The sequence below is a fragment of the Malus sylvestris genome, chromosome 17 (genome assembly GCF_916048215.2).
Source record: "Malus sylvestris chromosome 17, drMalSylv7.2, whole genome shotgun sequence".
NCBI lineage: Eukaryota > Viridiplantae > Streptophyta > Magnoliopsida > Rosales > Rosaceae > Malus > Malus sylvestris.
Genome location: NC_062276.1, coordinates 3194908 through 3216773, shown reverse-complemented (window position 1 = coordinate 3216773; position 21866 = coordinate 3194908). Strand labels below are relative to the sequence as shown.

The following is a 21866-nucleotide window of genomic DNA, read 5'->3' as shown; positions in this document are numbered from 1 at the left end:
ATGAACAAAACAAACCAAATGATTTTGTATAGTTTTTCAGTCATAAGAGTCACTTCCTTACAAATATCTAGAATAAATATGTTGAGCTCACAAATTTTATGTTCTAGATCCCATGACTAATGTTTTGCCAATGGGAGTATGTGAAAGGTATCTGTTTCATTTTGTAGACATTTACAAAGTTTTGTTTTACTCTCTTAATCAATGGGAGTAATAATAATTTATCTATATAATTTTGTCTCTGTTAATCAATGGGAGTAAGAGATTACCTTTTGTATTAAAAATTTGAAGTGTTAGTGGCTGATACTTTAATAGTAAATTTTGTTCATAAGTTTTAATAAGAGGTCCTGATTTTGTAAACAATATGTCGTATTTTACTTGTTCTCTTATTATATTCTAAATTGACAGAAAAGTTGGATTTTGTTACCAACCTTGTTGAGTTCTTTTATGAACTACTTTTGTACTGAAATATATTTTCATATTTTCAGTTCGACTATTGTGAGCTAATGTTTTGACTATTAACTCTTGACACCATGACTTTGTTAGCAACAAAGTGCTTTAAGTTGAATGTGTATGTGATCTTGGAGTGCAAGGAACATACCAAGTTGTTCTTTGTTTTCTTTGGTTCTTGTTGACCTTAAAAACTACTAAGCCTACGTGGTGCGCAGGCCGAGTAATCTATAAGCTAACTACGTCCTTCGGTTGAATGCGGGGCGTGCCAACTTGTCGGCCGAGCTCGGCCGAGGAGTAAAATTTGTTGCTGTTGCGTTGGGTGCGCGGCTGACTTCTGCGTCTTGCGATTGCGACCGAGGAAGGAACACGTCTCGGCCTCTTGGGTTCTCGAACCTGAAGACAAGGCTACTATTCTTACGAAGTTCACAAATCGTCGTCGTTGGATTCGGTCACAGTGATGGTATTCGGCACAGATACTCAAAGCGGATATAAGTCTTAATGGTGAACGTGGTTCGGCCGTTTGAATGCCGAACTCTAAATCCCACTTGAGAGTATCCAATCATAAAATAACTCGGCGTGCAATGCGCCGAGCTTAGTAAGTTGTAACACCTCACTTCGTCGAGAAGGCTAATGAGATGACCTCGACCAATAAGGATTCGGAAATCCTTCTTGACCGAGACTTGGATAGGTAACCAACCATCCTCGTCGCAGTGCTGTTGATGCCAACGGAAGATGCTGCGAGATCGGCTGATTCTACGGTGGCAGAGCTATCTATGCCGACTGAAGATATCACCGGTTGCTTTCACAGTGCTGTTGATGCCAACGGAAGATGTGTCAGCGAAAAGAGAAAATAAAAATCTCAAGTTGTTGAGAGAGTTTGCGCAGGGCAGTTGTGTGTTGAATTGAAAGGGGCTCGAACGATGCACAACCTCCTCTATTTATAGCACCGGATACCTTCAAGGTCGAGTTAAAAACCTACCCGGATTAGGACTTCTTCTCCCAATCAAACTCCAACTCGACCAGTCCTTTTTCACTATACTTTTGAACCCAGTCCTATATCGAGCCGGATTCACTTCCGGGTTGTTAATCTCACCGAGACTCCTCATTGCACCAAGATTCGACTCGTCTTGCAGCATGACTTAACCGACCCAGGTTTGGAAGCCCACGAACTAAATGATCCATGGTAACTTTGTCGTAGGGCCTTCCGGGCCGAGAATAATTCTATACTCGGCCCAAACTAATATTTTGAGCCCAAACAGTTCTGCATTCGATTCAAAGTGACAGGTTGCTAGGAAAGGTTATTGCATACTTATGAAGACTCAGTGATCACCATGAGTTATTATTTTGTTAGGATGAATCATTGACATTCAAGTTGGAGAATGTAAAATTGTGAATGACAATGAATGTTGTATTGGATCATTTTGTTGTAAGCCACTTGTCTATCAAGTTGTTAGCAACTAAAGTGATCTGATAGTCCTAACATAATAAGGATTATGGAGTCTTATCTCTTGCAATTGACCTAAAGAAATCTGATGGATTTCACTACAAAGATATAGTATCATGGTGGGACTTAAACACTTAAGTGATAGGGTTTGACTTTCACAACCAATAATAGGATGGCTGTGATTAAACCCTAACGATATAAATACCACGGTTAAGTCTCTGCTTCCATACGCTTAATCTCTCAGATACGCTGAACCCTATTCATATAGCAGAGAGATATTATTAAAGTACTGGAAGTAGAAGACTCCCTTTGAAACCCTAGCAGTCGTGGCGTCTTCTTCCTCCACTTTGGAAGATAAGTTTATTTCCCTTAATTGTTTGATTGGTTTATTGTAATTATTTATGTTTTATCTGTGATCCTAGTAACTTGTTGTTTTTCAATTACCTCTTACATGTGGTATCAGAGCCACTCAACTCGTCTAGGATTCAGAATTTCGATCATGGTTGGTTTTGAATATAATGGTAACGTATCATGCCATCACTTTTTATCCTTTACAATGTGTAAAGCTTCCGCAAATAATATGATTCATTGATTTAATTGCTGATAATTCAATATGTGGATTGATTATCATATTGGCTTTGCAAATAATTATTTAGATGTTATTATTATTTTTTTTAATCTAACCCATCTGCAGAAATTACTTCTGCGTGCAGTTGTATTATTTTGTCTGTAGATACAAATCTGCCAGGGAATTTGCAAAACTTGGGGGTTCGGATTAAAGGTAATCTGTTTGAACAAATTTTTGACAAACTGAAGGCACAATTAGTTTGTGTTTTAGTTAAAGGTCTTTTACTTATCGATCCTGAGGCTTCCGCTTATTTTTAGAGTATTTTTATAATTACTTTTCTGACTTCATGATTCTCATGTAATTATCAAAAATGGTTTTGTTTTGCTTTCATGGGAAAACATAAAGATAAGTTTTCGTAGCCTTATTGCGATAATGATTAATTAAGAAGCAAATCTGATTGCTTTATATATGGCTATACCTCTAAAATATATATATATATATATATATATATATATATATATATATAATAATTTTGCATTGGATTTAAAGTTCAAAGGCTTGACACATATGCATCTAAATAATTTGATTAAACTATTATTATTTTTTAACATGATTAATACCAAGATTGGCTTTGATCCACTTGGATGGCATTTGTGTTGCTCCTGGGCAGTGGTCAGGGTTCCTTGTTCTGGAATCCCATTTTAAATTAATAATTATTTTTGCACGCTTCTCTCTCCTAGCACACCGTGTCAATGATCAGGTATAAAATTTCGGTTGTTTTCGAAGGTTTTTCAATGCGAATCACTTGCCATCAGGAGATAACTTGGGTGAGCCATTGTGATCTTATATCATGTTCGCATGCATTTTATGTTTTATGGGCCTTCAATTCCTAATGCCTACAATGAGGCTTTGAGGATTTTCCTCAATCGCAAATAATTTTGTTTATTCCAGTCCGCTGCATATTTTTGAGTAATGGTTTACAAGAGTAATGGTATGGAAACTTTGGTGTATTAGTTGATTAGTTGAACTAATTTGAATATAAAGTCCATCTGCTTTTGCAAACTAACTTTCCCATACATATTAATTAAGTTGATTTATGCTTCCATCTATCGTTATGCCTGGAAGCATCCCTCTTCAGGAATAAGAATTTGTTAACTTTTGATTTCCCTTATGCTTCTATGACTGATGGTTGAGACCAATTAATGTTGAGACTTTCTTTTCTAATATCAAATAAAAGTTGACGGATTAATAAGTCTAATTTATCATTCATTTAATATTATATATATATATATATATATATATATATATATATATATTACAGTTCATGTTTGCTACGTTTGTCCTTTGTGACCATCTTCAAACATAAAATTACAAAGTTGAGACTCAGGTGCTTTTGGGAAATTTCTTAAAAGACACTAATGACTGGGCTTGATAAACATCCTTTTTTTTTTAGAGACTTTCGTAACTCCAAACCTTATGTAATTGTTTTCTTGTAGTTCAGAATAGATTGTATATACTGCAATTTTTTACGTTTTTGGGACATTAAATAAATTTATAGTAAAGTGTTAAAGGTGATACCACGCTGCTGGAATTCTGCAGACTTCAGCAGCAAAGTTTGTTTGTGATATTATTTTGATGTACTTCTGCAACTCCTAAATTCATGAAATTTTATTATGATATATATTAAGATGTTTATTTTAAATCTGGAAATTTTCATGAGCAGTGGTCTGAAAATGAATTATTGATGAAGTTTTAATCTCGGGAATGTACTGCAGAATTTATAAGGCTTCTGCAGCACATTCCATTTCGATTTATTTTTAGCCCACTTGTAGAATCGAACAAATTATGGAATTTTGGGTTACAATAAATTTATGTCTACTTCATTTCTGGAAATTTTCATGCGCATTGGAGAAAAATTGAATTTTTGGTGAATTATTTAGTCTCCGGTATGTACTGCAGAATTTTTGCCCTTTCAGCACATCCCATTTCGTATTTTCTTTTAGTACACTTGTAAAGTGTCAAAAATTATGAACTATTGGGAATTAACAGATTTGTATGTTTACTTATTGTCTGAAAATTTTCATGCATATCGGATGAACAATGAATATTTGGTGAATTTTAATCTAAGGTATGTACTGCAGATTTTCTGTAGTTTCTGCAGCACCTCTCTTTTCGAATTCATTTTTGGCTCGCTTATAAAATTTTAAAAATTATGAAATTTTGCAAAACAGTACTCATATATGTCTAGTTCACACCTAAAAAAAAAAAAATTTCATGACAATCTAAAGAGAATTGAGTTTTTAGTGAATTTGCAAACTAAAGTGGTATTGCTAAATTTTTGGTACTTCAAAAACTAGTTATGTTATGCAATATTGTTTTCACTAATTTGTGCATATCCAATAGTACCAATTGTTTGACATGTTTATTTGTTGTCCTGGTTTTCAATGCAAATTCTCAATTCTAATGACTTTTATTAGTCAACACTAATTAAATTTTGGTTGAAAAGTGTATTGGTTTATTTTGCTCAAACCAATGTTTTGCTTGGTCATCAATTTTGATTATGAAGATCACTGTCTTTTGAGACAAAAAAATTGGAAAGTGACATCAATTTACTAATTGATCATTTGGGTCCCTATCGAATAACTGAATAACCATATTTCCTCTTTCGAGGACTTTATTGTTTAATGTCAAACAACGACATACTTTTTGTGTCTGATTGAATCTTTTGAGAATCATTGAATATCCAACAAAACGGTTATTTAATATTGTTCTAAAAGATTATTTTGAAAAATCAGAATTCTAATTTATATGGCGAATACTTTTGTCCCAATGGGAATTTCAAGAAATCACTCACCAATTATAAATTAGTATTATAGAAAATCATGAAATACTTTTAACATATGTTCATTTGGTCAAAGCTATTGAAGCTATATGTATTTTGTGTATTTTATGTTTTGGCTAGCTATGCAGGTATTTTCTTTGCATAATTAGTTTCTGCCCAAAGGTGTAACAATCATGCAATTTGCGTTTGGTTTGATCCTCCACAACTCGACTACTTCCATGATGAATCTTGCAAAATCGAGAATGAGTAGGTAAATTTACCAATCTTTTGTCTTAATTTTCTTTGAGTTCTAAATTGGATTAAAATGATTGTTGAAAAATTGATGTTATTGAGATATCTAAGTGTTTATTTTAATCAACTTTGTTTTAGAATTAAACATAAATTTTCAGTTTGAATTCTCTTAATAGGTTTCATTTTTAATTGATGACCTAATCTTTAACACATATGTGAGTCTTCTCTCATACACTAAAATAAAATAAAATTTGTAGTCATTGCATAAGTTTTCTTTTATTGCTTCAACTAGCCTATATTTTGTTATATGAAAACCACTTTCTCTAGTGTTTAATCTTGCAATTTTGAGTGTTTGCCCAAGTGGGAGAAATAATGTATTATGGGCTTCACACTCATCAATTTTGCATGCTTTTAATGGTCATAGTTTTGGTAGATAAAACGTACATTATCATACTTGTTTACATTTTTATATATGCACCTAATCTTGCAAGAAATTCAAGAAGGGTTAATGAGTATATTATGCTCAAAAGTGTTTTGCTTATTAATTCTTGTTTGTTGTTCAAGAAATTGGACTTGTGATTTATATGTTATTGAGGAATAATTAATCTGCTCAAAAGTGTTTTCTTATTCAGTACAACTATAAATCAATGTATTGTGAAACATGGAATTGACAAGATTGTATATACTTCATCTGCTCAAAAGTGTTGAAACTATATAAGTTTACCCTTGTATTTATGTTTTAGCTATGCAAACCTAATATAATTAGTTTCTGTCCAAAGATGATTATGGAATTATATGCTTTTGATGCGATAAGAAAACATTTAGTTAAAGTTTTCTATTTCTGTCAAATGTTAGATGAACAAAACAAACCAAATGATTTTGTATAGTTTTTCAGTCATAAGAGTCACTTCCTTACATATATCTAAAATAAAGATGTTGAGCTCACAAATTTTATGTTCTAGATCCCATGACTAATGTTTTGCCAATGGGAGTATGTGAAAGGTATATGTTTCATTTTGTAGACATTTACAAAGTTTTGTTTTACTCTCTTAATCAGTGGGAGTAATAATAATTTATCTATATAATTTTGTCTCTGTTAATCAGTGGGAGTAAGAGATTACCTTTTGTGTTAAAAAATTTGAAGTGTTAGTGGCAGATACTTTAAGAGTAAATTTTGTTCATACGTTTTAATAAGAGGTCCTGATTTTGTAAACAATATGTTGATTTTACTTGTTCTCTTATTATATTCTAAATTGACAGAAAAGTTGGATTTTGTTACCAACCTTGTTGAGTTCTTTTATGAACTACTTTTGCACTGAAATATATTTTCATATTTTCAGTTTGACTATTGTGAGCTAATGTTTTGACTATTAGCTCTTGACACCATGACTTTGTTAGCAACAAAGTGCTTTAAGTTGAATGTGTATGTGATCTTGGAGTGCAAGGAACATACCAAGTTGTTCTTTGTTTTCTTTGGTTCTGCATTCAATTCAAAGTGACAGGTTGCTAGGAAAGGTTATTGCATACTTATGAAGACTCAGTGATCACCATGAGTTATTATTTTGTTAGGATGAATCATTGACATTTAAGTGGGAGAATGTAAAATTGTGAACGACAATGAATGTTGTATTGGATCATTTTTTTGTAAGCCACTTGTCTATCAAGTTGTTAGCAACCAAAGTGATCCGATAGTCCTAACATAATAAGGATTATGGAGTCTTATCCCTTGCAATTGACCTAAAGAAATCTGATGGATTTCACTACAAAGATATAGTATCATGGTGGGACTTAAACACTTAGGTGATAGGGTTTGACTTTCACAACCAATAATAGGATGGCTGTGATTAAACCCTAACGATATAAATACCACAGTTAAGTCCCTGCTTCCATACGCTTAATCTCGCTTAATCTTTCAGATACGCTGAACCCTATTCATATAGCAGAGAGATATTATTGAAGTACTGGAAGTAGAAGACTCCCTTTGAAACCCTAGCAGTCATGACGTCTTCTTCCTCCACTTTGGAAGATAAGTTTATTTCCCTTAATTATTTGATTGGTTTATTGTAATTATTTATGTTTTATCTGTGATCCTAGTAACTTGTTGTTTTTCAATTACCTCTTACAGTATGGCCATATTACGAGATTCCCCTGCCGTTTATCGAAATGAGCTTGTAGTACCTTTTCTCACCAACAGGGTAGAAAGAATACGTCTATCTTTTCAACATGTTTGTCCCAGAAACCCACAAGAAACTGAGTCCTTGGAACTTGTCGGTGACCTCTTGATAGTCATCCAGGCTAAAAGCAAGGGACTGTTAGTTTTTTATGTCGGCCTTTAGGCGCTTTGCTTGCGTAAAGATTTGGAGCTTAGATATTTCTCAATGGAGGAATAAGGTTCATTGCGCTTGAGACGCTCTCCAATGAATTCATCGAATGTGATTTGGATGTAAGGGTAGACGAAACCCTCCAATCTTTGAGAGTATTTCTTAGTCTGGCTTCGAAGGCTGTAAGGAAGGTATTGTGGGATGATAGCCCACGCAAACATCAAACTGCCAACTGCGGATTGTTGAATTATAAGTCTCTAGCTGATTGAGTATTAGAAATAAGATGAGTTTTAATGTGTGTATTCACTTGAGCATATCTACCAAGTGTAAGGTTAAATGATGTAAGGCCATGAGTGCCATGTGGTGTTTGATCCATGTAATTAGGTTGATGAGTGACTAAGATTAAAAGTAGTGTTTTGTGTGGTCCTAAAGCTAAGGCCATCAGTTAAATGTAAAGCAGTGTTAGTGCGCATTTTTCTGTGCAGTACAAATATTCCTCTGCAATACTTTTGCAGCAGAGAGAACAAGAAAGAAAAACTTTTCGGTTCAACTTCTATCTTTGCTTTGCTTCTGTTCAGCATTCTGAAAATAAACCCAGCAAAATCAAGTTACACTAACATGGCCTCAGAGCCTTGTTTCGATTAGATCTTGGCGTGTTTCTGTGAGCTCAAACATCACCGTTTCTGGACTCGGTGAAGTTTGCCGGAGTTTGTTTGTGAGCTAAGAACTACGTGTTTCTGGATTCACACAAGCTCACGATGGCTGGATCTGGGAGTGCTGAAGTGAGGACCCCGATCTTCTCCGGTGAGAACTACGAGTTCTGGAGAATCAAAATGGTTACCATTTTCAAGTCATATGGACTGTGGAATCTGGTGGAAAAAGGGATTTCGGTTTCTGATTCGAAGAAGAAGAAAGCTAAGACTGATGAAGATACAGATGTTGATGCTGACGATGATGAGAAAATGGCTGCAACCTTCATGAAAGATGCAAAAGCACTCGGAATCATTCAAAACGCAATCTCTGATCAGATTTTCCCTCAAATCGCAAACGCAGACTCAGTAAAAATGGCATGGGATCTGTTATATGGCGAATATCACGGTGGGGATCAGGTAAGATCTGTGAAACTCCAGAATCTTAGACGAGAATTTGAATACACTAGAATGCGTGATGATGAATCTTTGACTGGGTATCTTACTCGTTTAAATGATCTGATTAATCAAATGAAGACGTTTGGTGAAATTCTGTCAAATGAGAGATTAGTTCAGAAGGTGTTAATCAGTCTCACTAAGATATATGATCCTATATGCTTAGTGATAGAAAACACCAAATGTTTAGAATCTGTTGAACTGCAAGAGGTACTAGCTATATTGAAGAGTCAATAGCAGAGGTTTGATTTGCATTCCTCTGATGCAACTGAGAGAGCATTCTCTTCTCTTACTGTTAGTTCAAAAGGGCAGAATCGAAGTTATGCTCAGTCTAGTACTTTTAAACCACAGAAAAATTGGAATCAAAAGGGTAAGAAATGGGATTTAAAACCAAAGTTTCAGCAAAAATCATACACAAATGTTGCACAGAATAGTATTTCCTCACAGATTATGGGTCAAGAGAGTGTAAAACCTCAATGTAAGGTGTGTTCAAAGTTTCATTATGGTGAATGTAGATATAAGGGGAAATCCAAGTGCCATAACTGTGATAGATTTGGTCATTGGGCCAGAGAGTGTACTGTTGGAAAGTCTGTTCAAAAGGCAAACTGTGCAAGTCAAATGGAAGTGACAGGAAACTTATTTTATGCAAACTGTGCAGTTGCTGAGACTAAGGTTAATGGAGATTGGTACATAGATAGTGGCTGCAGTAATCATATGACAGGAAATGTTGATCTTCTTGTTGATGTGAATACAAATGTTGCAGGGAAAGTTCAAATGCCAACAGGAGGGTTAGTTAATGTGGCAGGAATGGGATCACTGGAAATTGAGACTAACAGAGGAAGAAAATACATTCGAGAAGTCATGTACTTACTTGGTTTGAAGGAGAATCTATTAAGTGTAGGACAAATGGATGAGCACGGATACTATCTTGTGTTTGGTGGACATATGTGTACTGTTTTTTATGGTCCTTCTCTGAAATGTCAAATTATCCGTGTAAAAATGAAAGAAAACAGGTGCTATCCTCTATCTCTACGGCCTGAGAAACAACTTGTGTTGAAGACCAGTTTTGCTCATTGTTCTCTGACTTGGCACAGAAGATTAGGTCACCTACACTTTGGTGGAATTAAGAAATTGAAGGATAATGACATGGTACATGGATTACCATATCTAGATGAGTATGACAAAGTGTGTGAAGGCTGTCAATATGGTAAGCAACACAGAGAAAGGTTTCCTAGTGGTCAAGCACAAAGAGCTGGTGTTCCACTTGAATTGGTTCATGTAGATCTGTGTGGACCGATGAGAATCGAGTCTACTGGAGGAAACAAGTACTTTATGTTGCTTGTAGATGATGCAACCAGGATGATATGGGTGTATTTTCTTAGATTCAAATCTGAAGCTTTTACTTGTTTTCAGAAATTCAAGGCCATGACTGAGTTGCAAAGTGGAATGAAGGTAAAATGTGTAAGGAGTGATAGAGGAGGGGAGTTCTTATCAAATGAATTCAAGCAATACTGTGACACAGAGGGAATCCAAAGGCAACTGTCTCTCTCTTACACTCCACAGCAAAATGGAGTGGTTGAAAGAAAAAACAGAATTGTGATTGAAATGGCCAAGTCTATGCTTCATGACAAAGGAATGCCTTACTATATGTGGGCAGAAGCTGTGCATACTGCTGTCTATCTGTTAAACAGATGCCCTACCAAATCACTGGATAGTATAACACCTTTTGAAGCTTACAGCAAAAGGAAACCAGGTATTGCTCATTTGAAGGTTTTTGGCTCAGTTTGTTATGTTCATACTCCATCCGAGCTAAGACACAAGCTAGAACCCAAGAGTATAAAAGGAGTCTTTGTTGGATATGCAAAATGTGAGAAAGGCTATAGAGTATTTGATCCAATCTCTAAGAGACTGATTCTGTCAAGAGATGTTGTGTTCGATGAAAACTCAGCTTGGGGTTGGGAAAGAAGCACTAAAAGATATATGTCACTGCCTACTTATGAGTTTGACTCTGTTGATACACAAAGAAGTGAAAATGCAGAAAATGACCCTCAAGTTTCAAGTGATTTATCATCTGGAATATTGGAAGAAGCTGCAAGTGGTATTGATGATACACAGATCAACTCTCAGTCAAGTGCAGGTGTGAATGACACTCAGTTTTTTTATCATACTCCATTAAAATGGAGAAAGCTGGATGATGTTCTTGCTCAGTGTAATCTTTGTATTATAGAACCAGAGAAATATGAAGATGCAGCTAAGGATGAATCTTGGATGAATGCTATGAAGGATGAGCTCTCCATGATTGAAAAGAATGCAACCTGGGAGTTAGTGGACAGGCCAAGTAACAAGCCTATAATTGGAGTAAAATGGGTGTTTAAAACCAAACTCAACCTGGATGGAACTGTGCAAAAGAACAAGGCAAGGCTTGTTGCAAAGGGATATGCACAGAAACCAGGAATAGACTACAATGAGACCTTTGCTCCTGTTGCTCGATTAGATACAATCAGAACCCTTATAGCATTGGCTGCACAAAAGAGTTGGAAACTCTATCAACTTGATGTTAAATCGGCTTTTTTAAATGGTGTTCTAGAGGAAGAGGTTTATGTGGAGCAACCTGATGGTTTTGTAGCTAAAGGGGAGGAAGACAGGGTATATAAACTTCACAAAGCCTTGTATGGTCTAAAACAGGCACCACGGGCCTGGTATGGAGAGATAGATACATATTTCTCACAATGTGGTTTCACAAGAAGTTTAAGTGAACCAACACTGTACATCAAGACAGAAGAGTAAAGCATTTTGATTGTGTCGATCTATGTGGATGACATAATCTATACTGGGAGCAACAAACAAATGCTTGAAGAATTCAAGGAAGACATGAAACGAAAGTATGAGATGACTGATTTGGGCCTTCTCCATCATTTTCTTGGAATGGGAATAATTCAAACCACTTCAAGCATTTTCATCCACCAAAAGAAATATGCAAACTCTCTGTTAGACAAATTTGGTCTAAAAGAGTGCAAACATGTGCTTACTCCATTGGTTGCAACTGAGAAGTTAACCACGGATGATGGAAGTGGTGCTGCAAGTGAAGAATTATACAGAAGTTTGGTGGGAAGTCTCTTATATCTCACTGCAACCAGGCCTGATATTATGTATGCATCCAGTCTGTTAGCCAGATTTATGCATTGCCCTACCAGTAAGCATGTTGGAACTGCTAAAAGAGTGCTAAGATACATTAAGGGTACACTTGATTATGGTCTGGAATATGTGAAGGGTAAGGACTTAATGTTAATTGGGTTCTGTGACAGTGACTGGAGTGGATCAATTGAGGACAGTAAAAGTACTTCTGGTTATGCTTTCTCCTTTAGCAGTGGAGTATTCTCTTGGGCATCTGTGAAGCAAAATTGCGTTGCTCTTTCCACTGCAGAAGCAGAGTACATCAGTGCTTCAGAAGCAACTACTCAAGCCATTTGGTTGAGATTTGTTCTTGAAGACTTTGGTGAATTTCAAACCGAAGCCACTCCAGTGCACTGTGACAACACCTCAGCAATTGCAATCACCAAGAACTCTGTGTTTCATCAAAAGACCAAACACATTAACAGAAGATACCATTTCATCAAGGATGCACTGAAGGATGGCATCATTGATCTGGTGTACTGTCCAACTAATGAGCAACTTGCTGATATCTTCACAAAACCTTTGCCTAAAGATCGGTTTAATTATCTCAGGAGCATGCTAGGAGTGAAATCAGCTCAAGACTTAAAGGGGAGTGTTGAATTATAAGTCTCTAACTGATTGAGTATTAGAAATAAGATGAGTTTTAATGTGTGTATTCACTTGAGCATATCTACCAAGTGTAAGGTTAAATGATGTAAGGCCATGAGTGCCATGTGGTGTTTGATCCATGTAATTAGGTTGATGAGTGACTAAGATTAAAAGTAGTGTTTTGTGTGGTCCTAAAGCTAAGGCCATCAGTTAAATGTAAAGCAGTGTTAGTGCGCATTTTTCTGTGCAGTACAAATATTCCTCTGCAATACTTTTGCAGCAGAGAGAACAAGAAAGAAAAACTTTTCGGTTCAACTTCTATCTTTGCTTTGCTTCTGTTCAGCATTCTGAAAATAAACCCAGCAAAATCAAGTTACACTAACTCCCAGATGAGCAACCATGTCTGCTGGAGTCATGTTTAAACTTTGCTTTCTTGTTTGGCCTCTGTATTTTGTTGAGAAATGATGTATACTTCATAGCTTTACATAAATAATTTTTTCTTAGAGAAGGGAAAATACGTAAAATTTAGCGTAAACAAGCATGAAGCACCACACTGATTACTTTGTATGAATATACTAAGCATTCTGATCATCTACAATGGCGGGCGGATTCAGTCTCTATGCCTCGAAATCGATGGGAAAAAATGCAGAAATTTTGCATAAACAAGCATGAAGCATCACACTAGCAAATCTCCGCGTCCGGTTGAACCCACATTTCTCCCATCATCATCATCATGTCTGTCTACTGTGGATCAATCAGTCTTAGTTTCTTGCAACATACAATTAGTTGTTTAGTGAGAAAATTTCACTTTAAGAAACAAAATAAGATACGAAAGAACTTAATTAACTAAGGATACTTTGATAAAACACAGATTAGAGTTACTTAGTTAAACTTATTCAAAGAAATAGACATTTTTTCCTTGCGGTACAGGTTACTTATGCCCTTGATGATCGAAACGCTTATGTTCCATACATTAATTAATACAGCCCCATGAAATTATTCTTAGTACACATTAAGGAAAAACACACACTGATGAGACTCTACAAAATACAATATAAGGAAGGTTGAAATTCATACATATGATTTCACTCTCTTTCGTTCATCTTCAAGCCCTAACTCTGTTTTCTTCGCCCGTTTCAACTTGTTTTCCATTGCATTTCTCTTCAACTTTTGGCAGGTCTTTCTCTTTTTCTTCTTTCTCTACCTTCAGTTTTGCCTCTTCCTCTGCCTTTGATTTTGCTTCTTCCTCGGCCTTCACTCTTGCCTCCTCCTTCGCAGCCTCAAGAGCTTCGATCAAGTTCTTCAAACAAGATTCAGCATCCTGCCTAACAGACTTAGGCATCAAGTTCTCAGCGACATCAGCAGGAGTCATATTGGTTTCGCCCAACAAACGAGCAATCGTTTCAAACAACTCGTGTGAATCCAAATCCAAATAATTCCTAGCAAGCACTTTGAATGCTTCGAAGCAGCAGTAGGACAATTCTATGTGTTTGTCCATCCTTCCTCTTCTAATGAGCGCAGGATCAAGTTTCTCCACATAATTAGTCGTAAACACAATCAATCTCTCCCCTCCACAAGCTGACCAAATCCCATCGATAAAGTTTAGCAGCCCCGAAAGAGTCACCTTGCTCTGTGGGTTTTCTTGACCTTCCCTCATTTTTCGAACTGGATCCTTATTTTCTTCCTTGTCCTCCTCATCCTTCTCCTTCTTCTTCTTTCGCTGTCCTGTAAGATCAAGCGAGCAATCAATGTCCTCAATCACAATTATAGACTTACTCGGCGTGTCAATCAGTAGCTTCCTCAGCTCAGTGTTGTCCTTCACCGTCGTTAACTCAAGATCATAGACATCATAATCCATGAAATTAGACATGGCAGCAACCATGGTAGACTTTCCAGTGCCTGGTGGCCCGTAAAGGAGATAACCCCGCTTCCAAGGCTTCCCGATTTTCGCATAGTACTCCTTTCCCTTTCTGAACTTGATGAGGTCACTGATGATTTCCTCCTTCATTTTCGGGTCCATTGCTAGGGTTTCAAATGATGCCGGGTGCTCAAACGCCACATGGCTCCACTTTGTCCCCCTGTAGGGATGCCAATCCTGTGTAGGATTGTTGATATAGAGCTTTCGTTGCCTGTTGCTCACCAATAACTCTTTCCCTTCTTTAATCACATGATCAAGGTAAGACCTCGTGATGATATCTCTATGGCGTCTGTGGAACGTCAGCCTATAATGTTTCTTCTCATCAGACTGAGGATAGAAAGAAAATGAAGTCTGATTCGCCGTTTGTTTCCTCAAAACCCATGAAAGCTTAACGCCTTGAAATTCATCAGTCACTTCTTCATTGTCATCCATGCCAAGGACCAGAGACTTGCTGTCCTTGACTTCATGAGCTTTTAACCGCTTAGCCCGAGTGGAAGATTTCGCACTGAGGTAGCTCTGGATGGCGGAATAGATTTCGCTTCGCTTGCGAAAATCATTGGTGAATTCATCAAAGATGATTTGGATGTAAGGGTAGACAAAGCCCACTAGTTTTTGAGTGTATCTTCCTACATGGTACCGAAGATGGGGGGGAAGGTATTGTTGAACTATGGCATTAACGAACATGACACTCGCAATCACCGAGCCCATTTGAGCCCACATTTCTCCCATCATCTTCGTTTTTGTCGGAAGGGTTTTAGGAATCTCTTGAAGGTTTAGGTTTTTCTGTTTCTGCTACAAGGAAAGACATGGTTTTATATAGAGTGGAGGAGATGCTCTTTTCATGGAAGATAAGTTGACTAAAGGCAAGCAGCGGGAAGTTTGATGAGTTTCATTGTTCACAATATTCCATTGATTAAAGGAAAGCAAGAGGAAGTGTGCTGGGGTTTTGCAACTGTAGCCCACCATTATTGACTAAAGACTACAAAAGGCCATTTTTTACGGCTTTTTAGTTCTAAGATTGACAGAACTTCTCATTAGATATCTAAAATTTAAAATGATAGAAGTGGTCTGTGAGTTTGTCCACCGTCATCATTTTAGTTTTTTGTAAGAAAATTTCTGTTAAATAAGAACAAACATAACAAAATACCTTCAATTTAATAAATAACGGGTCAAAATGATTTGAAAAAAAATTGAGACTATTTTCCTTATTAACGAACATTTTTCACGAAATGATTGACTGTGGACAAACTCAAGTACTAGTTCTATCAATTTTAAATCTCAGAGACTAGATGAGGAGTTATACCAATCTCAAATACCCATATTTCGAATGTGAGCATGCAATGGGATGATTTGTAGTACAAAAAATGAGTCTGCAGTATTAAAAGAGAAAACTGCCATGTATATATAGGAGATTTTCTCTTCGGGAATTGTTATTAGCACTTCAAAAATCTCATTTGACACTCTAAACTTGTTAGATCCCACATTGCCCAGGGGTGAGGATCCTCTATGCCTTATATGTACATGCTCACCTCCTTTAGCACGTGGCATTTTGGGAACTCACTGGTTTCGGATTCCATAGGAACTCCAAAGTTAAGCGAGATTGGGCGAGAGCAATCCTATGATGGGTGATCCACTAAAAAGTTCTTGTTTGAGTTCCCAGAAACAAAACCATGAGGGCGTAGTTGGGGCCCACAATAGACAATATCGTGCTACGGCAGAATCGAGTCGGGATGTGACAAAACTTTCTAGAATTAGAAAGAAAAATACACTTGTGAGGAGTGTAGAATAAGATTTTTGAAATGTTAATAACAATTTCCTTCTCCTCTTTTAGATGTTCCAAATTATGTGCCGTAATGGAAACACTTAGAGGTGAAAGATTTGGACATGGAATCGTAGACCATAATGTTGCTGTTATGAAAATTCCGAGTCTCTGATAAGAAAACAAAAACAAGACTTACAAGTCAATGGTCCACCTCACCACTCAAAACCAAGGCCAATAACATCTACATCTTCCTCGTTTAATGACAGCTACTCCCGTGCCCTTCGAGATAACAACCGTGTTGTCGAGGCTATCCTTAATGCTATGAGAATCGACACTGGTACGATCGTCCAAAGACTTCCAAGTCAGTGCCATCCTTTAATGTACACATATCATGTCTTCTAGCTTAAAATTTAAGAATTTTTCTATGTTAGAGAGATTAACAGGAAAAGTATTGAAGTAACACCAGTTGTTTGCAGCAGTCAGCTGTCAAATATAAAAGCTGCTTTCGGTAGACAAGAAGACCGGAAGCTTGTGTGGAAGTCCGGTTTAGAGAACATATTTTCGTTTGTACTCAGTTAGTGCTGACCGAAACGTGCTCTTATTTTCCGCTTATGGACACCGAAATTTCAGCAAACTTTTCTGTCCTGGTATGTCGAACATTTTCTCGAATCAAAATTTCTCCAAACGTATAACACAAGTAAATATTGAAAATAATGGTTCCATATGAAGTTTGGGATTGGAGGGTTTGGAGGGAGTAAGGTGCAGTTTGGGATTGAGGTGATTAAAACAAAAGCTGGTATGAAAAAAAGTTAGGAGCTTTTTTGTGTTTGGTAAACATTCAGCTTCAGTTTTTTTTCACAGTTTTGGGTGAAAAAAACCAAAAACAAGAAGCTGCAAAACCCAGCTTTGAAAAACCGGCTTTTTTTCACATTTGTTTTATATAAAAGTTTACCAAACACTATAATACTGCTTTTTTTTTTCAAAAGCATTTTTACAAAAAAATTTACCAAATACTCTACAGCTTTATTTCACAGTCGCTTATTCTCACAACATAGCAGAAGCAGCTTTTTTTTCAAAACACATCAATACCAAATCAGCCCTAAGTCGTGTTGTTTGAATGAAACGAGTATTTTGGTTTTGGCGTGAGTGATGAGTGGGAAGAGTTTTTTTTTTCTTTACAAATTTTAAGGGTTTTGGTTTTGGCGTGAGTATGGGTGCAACTTGGATAGGAACATCCGATTCCGACCGATTTGAGCTGAAATATTCCAAAGATTTTGTCCGATTCAAATTCAAACATTTGAAATCCAAAGATTTTGTCCAATATCAGGAACATCATACAGAAGTTCAAGTATACCTCGTTAACTCTCAACTCCTCAACTCCTCAACTCCGTCACTCTTCTCCCCATTGTTTTCTAATTCACCTCTCCTTCGAACTCTTCAACTACAAATTTATATATAGCAAATTGAACTGTCCATTTCAAATCATACATACATAGGCAGAAAAGCAAAAACTAAACTCCCGCCACATAAATTAACTGGTAACCAAACAAAGAAAAATTCTTGGAAACCAGAACAAATCCAATTGAACCTTCATGCTGAGTGATTGTAATTGAAAAAAAAAACGTATATTTAAGTGCCCAAAATTGGAGTTTTACATCATATTATGTTCTTCTAACACAAATGATTTCTCGGCCGTTAGGTAATTTATGTGGTTTTCAATCAATAGTTGTACTTATATACCAAAATGGTAAAATAGTTGAACACAAATGAAAGAAATTAATAAGAAATCTAAGTTAGAGCTGTTAAAATTCACTTTCATCTGTACAATTCAAACCTCCACACATTTATTCATACACTTCACCAATTGTAAGACACTACTAATTGCCAGGATAGCAAGATAATGAATTTTGTGAACGAAAAAAAAAATTATATGCAACTTCAACTTACCATGCCAAAGAAGCTCCATAAGAGTAGTAGCATCCTCCTTATTGCATGCATCAAAAGCATTGCAACCATAGATCCTGGAAATTATAAAAATTTATAAAAATTCATCCAATCAAGAGACAATGTAATAGTTGTGGGAAGGTGACTCTACAACCAATAATCTAAGATATACCTCACAAATTTGCGATTCCATCATAATTTCACACAAAAAAAGTTTGAATTTCTTACTTTGAGTACAAAACTGTATTTTGTAGTTTTAACCGTGGTTCTTTTCCGGCCAAATTTCAATCAGTTAAGGAATTTCCTTAAGAAAATTACAAAACTTTCTAAGTGAACGAACAAAGAAAGAAGCAAAATTTCTATGAACGAATTGCATCCTGATCAAAATTAGCTTAATCGTTTTAAACACAAAATTAGCCAAAAGCGGTAAAGGATTACATCCAATACAAAACTTATCAATGATTGCACCTGCTTGCTTTACGTTCCAACCAAAATTTGCATTGAACAACAATAAAAAAAAACAAAAGAAAACAGAGAGAATATCATATTGATTGATTATGCCAACATCAAAGCCAAACAATAAAGCAGTGAGAAAGAGAGAAAATATAAAGATAAAATCCAAAATTGGATTTAGAAATTTAAGTCCTCCTCTCTCTTCATGTGTTTGTAACTTTTCAGCCCTTTTTTTGTATTGTTGTGCGGTGGATGAGTGTGAGGTGGGGTTAAGGGTAGCAACCGTTCCTGGAAAAAAAAAAAACCACTCAATTGGAAATAAATCCAAACTGATGCAATTTTGCTTTGCAAAGGGAAAACTTTGTAGAACGTGGAGGTTACTTTTTTAACATATGAATTGCAACTTTTGCTTGCAAAGGGAAAATAAATCCGGAACAAAATTACAAAAATATCATAGAATGCTAACCTTCAGTCTTGACTTGAGTATGAAAAACCGGAACCGGATCCCCTCCATATCCAATAAAACTAAGCCTACTGAGCAGGTCATTGAAATTTGATTCAACGACTACAAACAATGGGACCCTCTAAAAGTTATAATAATTGTAGTCGTTTGATCAAATTTCAACGGGTTGAATGGCCTGCTTAGCAGGTTCAATAAGTGCTAAAATCTTACTTTGTTAGAATTTGAATTTTTTTAGGTTGAAATGTTCATAATTTTTTTTAGACAACAAGCCAAAAAGTCACCTTAAGAAAAGTTAACACAAAAAAAAAAATCGCGTAATCAATTACTACATAAATAAATAAATATATATAACCCCGTATAGAGCCCGAAAGTAAATAGCCCATCATTAGGAGAAATTCTTGTATAAAGACTGACGGTTCGAAGCTCTTTGTATTGGGATTGACTGGTACTTTAGCGTTGGGAATTTGCTTTTGGACTTTCTTTTTGTATTGGGATGGACTTACTTTAGTGATGGGAATTTGATTTTGAACTTTCTTTTTATATTTGGATAGATTTATAGTTTAGTTTTGGATGCTTTTGGACTTTCTTTTTGTATTGGGATGGACTTACTTTAGTGTTGGGAATTTGATTTTGAACTTTCTTTTTATATTTGGATAGATTTGTAGTTTAGTTTTGGAAATTGCTTTGGAGTTTTCTCATTTTGTATTAGCGTTATTTTTAATGAAATAAGTTGTTTGACAAAAACAAACAATTGGGTGTACACTAGATGATATTAAGGAGGTGGTTTGGGATAACAGTTTTATTTTAAAGAAATTTATTAAAAAAAGTTTGGTAAACAAAGATAAAAATCGTGTTCAAAACAGCAGAAAGCATAAACAGCTTTATACTTACTTCCAAAAAAGATGCTTTTTCTCATTAAAGATATGAATAATACCAATTAATATAACTTTTTTATTTACAATCTTACTTTCATTTTTTTTCCTAAAAGGACCAAGACCCTATTTGGTGAGCTTGATGAGATGGGTTGTTTCCAACTAATTTATACTGGTAACTCAACCAATGTTTGATGTGAAAAATTGTAATGTGAACCGGATTGGCTACAAATCCAAAGTAAGGAAACTAGGATGGATTACGTAACTGTTTGGGCCCAAAATATTAGTTTGGACCAAGTATAGAATCATTCTCGGCCCAGAAGGCCTTACGACGAGATTATCATGGATCGTTTAGGTCGTGGGCTTCCAAACTTGGGTCGATTAAGTCATGCTGCAAGACGAGTCGAATCCTGGCGCAATAAGGAGTCTCGGCGAGATTAATAACCCCGAAGTGAATCCATCTCGATAAAGGACTGGGTTCAAAATTATAGTGAAAATAGGACTGGTCGAGTTAGAGTTTGATTAGGAGAAGAAGTCCTAATCCGGGTAGGTTTTTAATTCACCCTTGAAGGTATCCGGTGCTATAAATAGAAGAGGTTACGCATCGTTCAAGCCCCCTTCAATTCAACACACAACTGCCCTGCGCAAACTCTCTCAACAACTTGAGATTTTTTATTTTCTCTTTTCGCTGACACATCTTCCGTTGGCATCAACAGCACTTTGAAAGCAACCGGTGATATCTTCAGTCGGCATAGATAGCTCTGTCGCCGTAGAATCAGCCGACCTCGCAGCATCTTCCGTTGGCATCAACAGCACTGCAGCGAGGACGGTTGGTTACCTATCAAAGTCTCTGTCGAGAAGGATTTCTAAATCCTTTTTGGTCGAGGTCATCTCATTAGCCTTCTCGGCGAGGTGAGGTGTTACAATTTATTAGGCTCGGTGCATTGCACGCCGAGTTCTTGTATGATCGGATACTCCCAAGTGGGATTTAGAGTTCGGCATTCAGACGGCCGAACCACGTTCATTATTAAGACTCATATCTGCTTTGAGTATTTGTGCCCTTACACTTTGGTGTCGATTCGGCGAGAGTTTACTCTGACGAATACCATCACTGTGGCCGAATCCGACGGCGACAATTCGTGAACTTCGTAAGAATAGTAGCCTTGTCTTCAGGTTTCAAGAACCCAAGAGGCCGAGACGTGTTCCTTCCTTGGTCGCAATCGCAAGACGCAGAAGTCAGCCGCGCACCCAACGCAACATCAACAAATTTACTCCCCGGCCGAGCTTGGCCGACGAGTTGGCACGCCTGCATTCACCGAAGTACGCAGTTAGCTTATAGATTACTCGGCCTGCGTGCCATGTAGGCTTGGTAGTTTTTAGGGTCAACAGTAACCCAACCATACACACAAGTTACAAGTCCCTATCCAACTCTCCGTTCTTCCACTCCATTTCTTCTCTTCTTGTGCAATTTTTTCTGTCGGTAGCAATCTGTTTCTTCAATTTGTTTTTGTTCATCATCTTCTTTTCAACCGACGCTCTTCTTCGTTTCAGCGACCGCTTTTCAGCCTCCATGTCTCGTCGCGAGAACCGTCGTTTGGATTGTCGCAAGCAACACCGTCGAGTCGTCACGAGCAGTGCAATCGATTCTTCGATGCTACATATTTTAGCTAAGCTAGCTATCCCATGTCCCA

At 36.6% G+C, this 21866-nt stretch overlaps 2 protein-coding genes across 2 annotated transcripts; one reads left to right on the top strand and one right to left on the bottom strand.

The window, feature by feature from the left end:
- Positions 1-8614: 8614 nt before the first annotated feature.
- On the top strand, positions 8615-9238 carry LOC126610432 (uncharacterized). Its single transcript, XM_050278480.1, has one exon. The coding sequence runs from the start codon at positions 8615-8617 to the stop codon at positions 9236-9238; it is 624 nt and encodes a 207-aa protein (XP_050134437.1).
- A 4381-nt stretch (positions 9239-13619) lies between these two features.
- On the bottom strand, positions 13620-15573 carry LOC126612061 (AAA-ATPase ASD, mitochondrial-like). Its single transcript, XM_050280362.1, has one exon. The coding sequence runs from the start codon at positions 15411-15413 to the stop codon at positions 13869-13871; it is 1545 nt and encodes a 514-aa protein (XP_050136319.1). The 5' UTR covers positions 15414-15573; the 3' UTR covers positions 13620-13868.
- Positions 15574-21866: the final 6293 nt, after the last annotated feature.

Coding starts and splice junctions, on each gene's coding strand:
- LOC126610432 (XM_050278480.1), top strand. CDS start 8,615: ATGGCTGGATCTGGGAGTGCTGAAGTGAGGACCCCGATCTTCTCCGGT.
- LOC126612061 (XM_050280362.1), bottom strand. CDS start 15,413: ATGATGGGAGAAATGTGGGCTCAAATGGGCTCGGTGATTGCGAGTGTC.